This window comes from Gekko japonicus, unplaced genomic scaffold, assembly GCF_001447785.1.
Source record: "Gekko japonicus isolate JY-2015 unplaced genomic scaffold, Gekko_japonicus_V1.1 scaffold1746, whole genome shotgun sequence".
Taxonomy (NCBI): Eukaryota; Metazoa; Chordata; class Lepidosauria; order Squamata; family Gekkonidae; genus Gekko; species Gekko japonicus.
Genome location: NW_015159767.1, coordinates 319,577 through 325,743, shown reverse-complemented (window position 1 = coordinate 325,743; position 6,167 = coordinate 319,577). Strand labels below are relative to the sequence as shown.

The 6,167-nt window shown below is 51.5% G+C and overlaps 1 protein-coding gene across 2 annotated transcripts in view; it reads right to left on the bottom strand.

Annotated features, from left to right (window-relative positions):
* The window catches only part of PRMT5 (protein arginine methyltransferase 5), a 27,108-nt gene that overhangs the window by 14,772 nt on the left and 6,169 nt on the right, over positions 1-6,167 (bottom strand). The window contains exons 5-9 of one of the 2 annotated variants that reach the window (XM_015406301.1): positions 5,965-6,080; positions 4,670-4,719; positions 4,385-4,548; positions 2,177-2,338; positions 117-194 (exon numbers count right to left, since the gene is read on the bottom strand). In XM_015406301.1, coding sequence (XP_015261787.1) covers positions 117-194; positions 2,177-2,338; positions 4,385-4,548; positions 4,670-4,719; positions 5,965-6,080 — 570 coding nt within the window. The remainder of the gene's footprint in view (positions 1-116; positions 195-2,176; positions 2,339-4,384; positions 4,549-4,669; positions 4,720-5,964; positions 6,081-6,167) is intronic. The other variant, XM_015406296.1, reaches the window with a different exon arrangement.

The window sequence follows — 6,167 nt, the reverse complement described above, 5'->3', positions numbered from 1 at the left end:
CCACACGACTTCCCGCCTCAAGCCCCTCCTCAACTCCCAGTGACTCCTCTTGCCCCCTCTCACAGCCCCTCCTTCATCTGTGCATGCCCGGCCCCCTCTTCTCGTAACACCCTCACCTGCTGGTACTGGGAATACTTGATCGGGTCCTTCTCAAACACCTCGTAAGTCTGGGACTCCAAGTTGTCCATCAAGGGCTACGGGGAGAAGAAAAAACCAAAAAACCTTATTTCCTGCTGGCACATAAACGTTTAGAACGCAGTTGCTCTAATCTAGAAGTGATCTTTTCCTGCTCAAGGAAAGATCCTTGCTCAAGGTTGGGTAGGTCCGCGAAAGAGGACAGGAGGTTCTCTTCTATTGAATTAAGAAAGGGATTTCTGGAGTCCTTCCCAGTTCGATAAACCAAGTTAGGCTTCAGTACTTCAGCCAGTTTGGTGTAGTGGTTTAAGTGCACGGGCTCTAATCTGGGAGAACCGGGTTCGATGCCCCACTCCTCCACTTGCACCTGCTGGATGACCTTGGTCAAGCCATAGTTCTGGCACAGCTGTTCTGGAAAAGAGCAGTTTCTGTCAGAGCTCTCTCAGCCCCGCCTACTACACAGGGTGTCTGATGTGGGGGAGGGGAAGGGAAAGAAGATTGTAAGCTGCTCTGAGACTCCTTTGGGTAGTGAAGGGTGGGGTATCAATCCAATCTCTTCTTCTTCTACTACTACTTTGCATCATGTATCGTAATTCTGCTGGCCACAGCGGAGGGGCAAGGATCCAAACAGAGAATCCACGCAAAGGTTCTCAAATTATACAATGGATTCTGATTACAGAATTCAGTCCTACTTACCACCTGTGTCCTTTTGGACCCTGCAGCTCTAAACCCTCAAGGCCACTGTACATTCACACATATGCACATGTTCATTCCCAGGGGATGGCAATCGTGAAGTCACAGTGGCTTCAACCTATCTGTAATTTCTGCAGGTGTCGAGGGGATTTCTGTCTGCAGAACATGACCGTGTCTTTCTGTGCCCGCTGTCACCCAAAATGCTCCCCAAATGCTGTCTGTGGAGAACAGGCGACTCTCCCCCTCCCCCCAGGAAAAGCAAGAGGTGGGTGTTAGAGGTCTGCCGTGGGAGGGGGAAATCATTGAAAATTTGCCCTACTTCCCATCTGAGGAAATCCACTGTCAGATCTAATTCATAGCAACTGCATGACTGTGTACAAAAGTGGTCTTCCAAAACATACAGGAATATAGAATGGTGCAATTTGTATACCAAGCATTCATTGCTCATCGTTACGTTGCATTTCTTGCATGTCTGTTTCCTCTCATGTCTTTATATTTATTGACTTCATTTATAGCCTGCCTTTCTCTGTAGCTTTTTTCCTTTTGCCCATTTTATCCTTGCAACGACCCTGTGAGGCAGGTTCGGCTGAAACTGTGTGGCTGGCCCAAAGCGAGTTTCTATGGCAGAGTAGGGAATGGATTCGAACCTGGGTCTGCCTAGCCCAACACTCTAACCACTACGCCACCCTGGTTCTCGTGCCCCTGCTATTATACGGACTGGGATAGAATCTGGGAAGTTGCTTCTCTCAGCATGTAGCATCGTGGGACCATTCGCTCAAGCAAGTAAAACAAACGTGCATAATCTGAACAGTGAGAATCACCCAACAGGTGTACAAATAACCAAACATGCGTATACCATGTGCTGATTGTTTAACATAACTTCTCAACTAACTTATGCTTATTTCAGGAGTGAAGGCTAATGGGAAGTGACTTGCCATTGGGCAATCCCTGTGAGTTCAAGGTCAAAAGAGAGCTCGAGCCTAAAGACCCAAAAGTTGAAGGGTACGGCAGGAATTGAAGGAGAGCGAATTAGTTAATTAAAAGAAACCAACTCTGACTGTTCCCTGGAAGGTCAGAGACTGAAGCTGAAGCTCAAATACTGTGGCCATCCAATGAGAAGGGAGCCCTCACTGGAGAAGAAGACCCTGATGCTGGGAAAGACGGAAGGTCAAAGACGAAGGGGATGGCAAAGGATGAGATGGTCAGACAATGTCATCGAGGCAACGAACATGAAACTGAGCAAACTCTGGAGCACGGCGGAAAACAGGAGGGCCTGGCGCGATGTGGTCCGTGGGGTCGCGGAGAGTCGGACTCGACCGGGCGACTGAACGACAACACGGCAACTCACCTGCAGTGGGGACTGGAGGTAGTCTTCGTAGCCCTTTGCAAAAAGCTCGTACGCAGAAGGGGGCGGGCGGTTCTGGCTCAGGTACTCCAGGTACTGCAGGTAGGAGCAGAACTCCTTCTCTGGATGGTGGTGGGCGCCAGTGATGATAAACTGTACCTCGAGCTGGGAAGGGACAGCAGGCAAAGGCCAGCATGGCAGCATCGCTCCTCTACGATTCAGCCCCTCCCCCCCAGGTGTCCCTGACAGACATGTGCCACTCCGCCCCAGAGACTGCAGAACAGGGCTCCCCAACACAAGAACAGAAGAGACGCCAATGTTGGATCAGGCCAAAGGCCCCCAGCACCAAGAATACAGAGCATCCCTTGCCCCAGACTAAGAACCTAAGAGAAGCCAATGTTTGATCAGGCCAATGGGCCATCCAGTCCAACACTGTCACACAGTGGCCACAAATACCAGGGGCCATCAGGAGGTCCAGCAGTGGGGCCAGGACACTAGAAGCCCTCCCACTGTTGACCCCCCCCCAAGCACCAAGAATACAGAGCATCCCTTGCCCCAGACATAAGAACATAAGAGATGCCAATGTTGGATCAGGCCAAACACTCTGTGTCACACAGGGGCCAAAAATATGAGGTGACATCAGGAAGTCCGGCAGTGGGGCCAGGACACTAGAAGCCCTCCCACTGTGCCCCCCCCCAGGCACCAAGAATACAGAGTATCCCTTGCCCCAGACCGAGAGTTCCTGTCTGTAGGGCCAGGACACTAGAAGCCCTCCCACTGTTGCCCCCCCAGCACAAGACTACAGAGCATCCCTTGCCCCAGCCTGAGAGTCCCTATCTATACCTTGTGGCTAATAGCCACTGATGGACCCCTGCTCCATATGCTTATCTAATTCCCTCTTGAAGCTGTCCATGCTTGTAGCTGCCACCACTTCCTGTGGCAGTGAATTCCATGTGTTAATCACTCTCTGGGTGAAGAACATGGTGCTTGGGAGCATGATGGCACCTGCTGAATTATTCATAAAGCATGGTGGGTCTTGTTATTGGCTTCCTTCATTCATTCAAATGAAAGTTTTCCACTAGAGGGTGAGGACGACTGGTAAGCAACTGGGCTTTCCTTAGTCAGTATCCTTTCAGGATGTCATTCTTCCCAAGAGCTGTGAGGAGGGAGGTATTCAGCTTGGTTCTGTTTCCTGAGGCAGCTCCACTTCCTGCAGAAGCCTATTTTGGTATGGCGCGCCCTACCTTCTCTCAGAACTCCCAAGGGGCCCACGGCCTCAAAAAGGGTGGGGACCAGTGTTCCCTCTAAGCCGAGTTAGTGTGAGCTCACAGAGTAGAATTTTTACTCACAAGATTCCATGGCTTAGAGGGAGCATTGGTGGGGACCAGTGCTCCCTCTGAGCTGTGGAGTCTTGTGAGCAAAAATTCTACTTTGTGAGCTACCGGCATTAAAGTTGTGACCGAGCCATTTAGCCGCTGCACAAATTAGTTTGCTCGGGAGCCCTCCTTCCTGAGCTAAAGCGAAAATGTGTGAGCCGGAGGCTAAAACGCTGTGAGCCAGCTCACACTCATTCAGCTTAGGGGGAACACTGGTGGGGACCAATGCTCCCTCTAAGCTGTGGAGTCCTGTGAGCAAAAATTCTACTTTGTGAGCTACCGGCATTAAAGTTGTGACCGAGCCATTTGGCCGCTGCACAAATTAGTTTGCTCGGGAGCCCTCCTCCCTGAGCTAAAGCGAAAATGTGTGAGCCGGAGGCTAAAACACTGTGAGCCAGCTCACACTAATTCAGCTTAGGGGGAGCACTGGTGGGGGACCCCTGCTGTAGAAAACCTGGAGTTCATCAGGCATCCATTTTCAGGCACCATCCGTCCATCTTTTCACATACACATCTAACATCTTCTTTTTTCAGGAGCATTTAATTTAGTACAGTTATGGAGAGTCACAAGCCCAGTATCTCCTCTGCTTCCCCCCGCCCCATCATTCCTTGCAAGCCTTCACTAACGGCACCCTCTACAGATGCTGTCGCCACTGAGAACAACGGCTAACGCAGGAAGAGGTCATGGTAGTCAGAGGAGTTCTGGGAAAGGAGGACAAGGATCTTGACTGGAAACCCACTTTGTTCAGGGCCGCACTGGGCAAAGGTAAGCAGCCAAGCTGGCTCAAGGGAACAGAACGGCCAGGGGTCGGGAGAAGCCAAAGGGAAGTGCTGACCTTAAGGAGGCAAAAGATCAGGCGCTGGTGCATCTTGGAGAGGACGGGGAAGCCTTTCTTATTGGTCAGGAAGATGCTGGTGGGTAGGATGGCCGCTTTGATTGGTTCCCCTAGCCAGCGGTCGATGACGTGATTGGATGGCAGGTCAGGGCCCACCTCCAGGGCTGAGAAGAAGGGAGAAGAGTTGTCACAGGAAATGACACCCCGGCCTCTGCGCAATTGGGCTGCCGTGGGGGGCAGGCCTCTCCGTCCCCCACCTCCCAATCTTGCCCCAGCGGCACTCACCCACCGCAATACGTTTGTTGTAATCGCACAGGGTCCGGAAATTGTGCCACCTAAAAAAAAAAGAACAAGAAAGCTAATATGGCCACACTGGAAAACAGGCCCCTCTTACTGAGGTTAACTGGTGTGGATAGTCCAGTCACCATTAGCTAGCAGGATGCGTCAATAAAGCTGCAAACGCAGGAGCGTCACTTTACCAGGCTCCTCAGCTTACAAAGCTACACAGAGCCACACTGCAAGTTTAAAAGAGAAATATTCCTCTCTTTATTTGAGAAGTACACTTTGGATAGGAAAGAGCAGAGACTGATAGATTACTAACTTAGTAGCTGAAGGATGGAAGTAGAAGGCGAGAGGCCCATCTGCCTCACGGTGCCAAGAGAAGGCTGCATGTCTCTCTCTTGGTGCGTGCAGGGAGAGAGTTCATCTTCAAGTGAGTGAGAGAATGGAAGGAAGGGGAACTGGTCCCTGAGAACACAATCTGCATTTCAAAGAGGACAGTGGCAGAAGAGTAGATACAGGAAGAAAGGTCAGGGTGCCTGTCCAGCTATCTAGTCTCTCTTGCCACTCAGTCTGGAGGTCTGAAACAGAGGACATTGCATCTGGAACTTCCAACACCTCTCACCTTCCATTCATCCCATTTACTTCTGCACAGGATCCACTTACATGAACCAGTTTGGTGTAGTGGTTAAGTGCGCGGACTCTAATCTGGGAGAACCGGGTTTGATTACCCACTCCTCCACTTGCACCTGGCTGGATGACCTTGGGCAAGCCACAGTTCTGTCAGAGCTGTCCTCGAAAGAGCTGTCCTCGAAAGAGCTCTCTCAGCCCCACCTACCTCACAGGGTGTCTGTTGTGGGGAAGGGAAGGGAAAGGAGGCTGTAAGCTGCTCTGAGACTCCAAGTGAAGGGCGGGAAAGAAGAAGAAGAAACTGCTCTTTTCCCAGAACAGCTGTGCCAGAACTACGGCTTGCCCAAGGTCATCCAGCAGCTGCAAGTGGAGGAGTGGGGAATCAAACCCGGTTCTCCCAGATTAGAGTCCGCACACGGCACTTCACCACAACACCAAATCCAGTCTCTTCTTCTTCTAACTCACTTCGATTTCCCCCTGGAATAACCAAACCTTAGCAGGGTTGTCATCTCAAAGAGACGGCATTCACCCAGCTGCTGTCTTAGGTTGGGCTCCACCAGAGATTGGCCTTGTCTTGCCTCAGAAACCCAGAAAACCTGTTCTGCTGCCCAAGCGGGCCACCCTTTCTAAAGCGGGCTCAGGTTCCTGCCGACGTCCGAGTCTTCACTCACCACTGCCAGGTCTTCTCCTCGCCGGCCGACTCCTCCTCTACCCCCCGCACAGGCTCGTTTTCAATCAAGTCGTCCCGCAGGTCCTCTGGGGCCAGCAGTGGAATCCGCATCCAGAACTGGGGCAGGATAAAAAAGGGAGTGGGAGAAAAAGGTTTAGAGATACGCTATGGGTGTGGCCAGAGAGTCTTTAGGAAGGAGGGAAA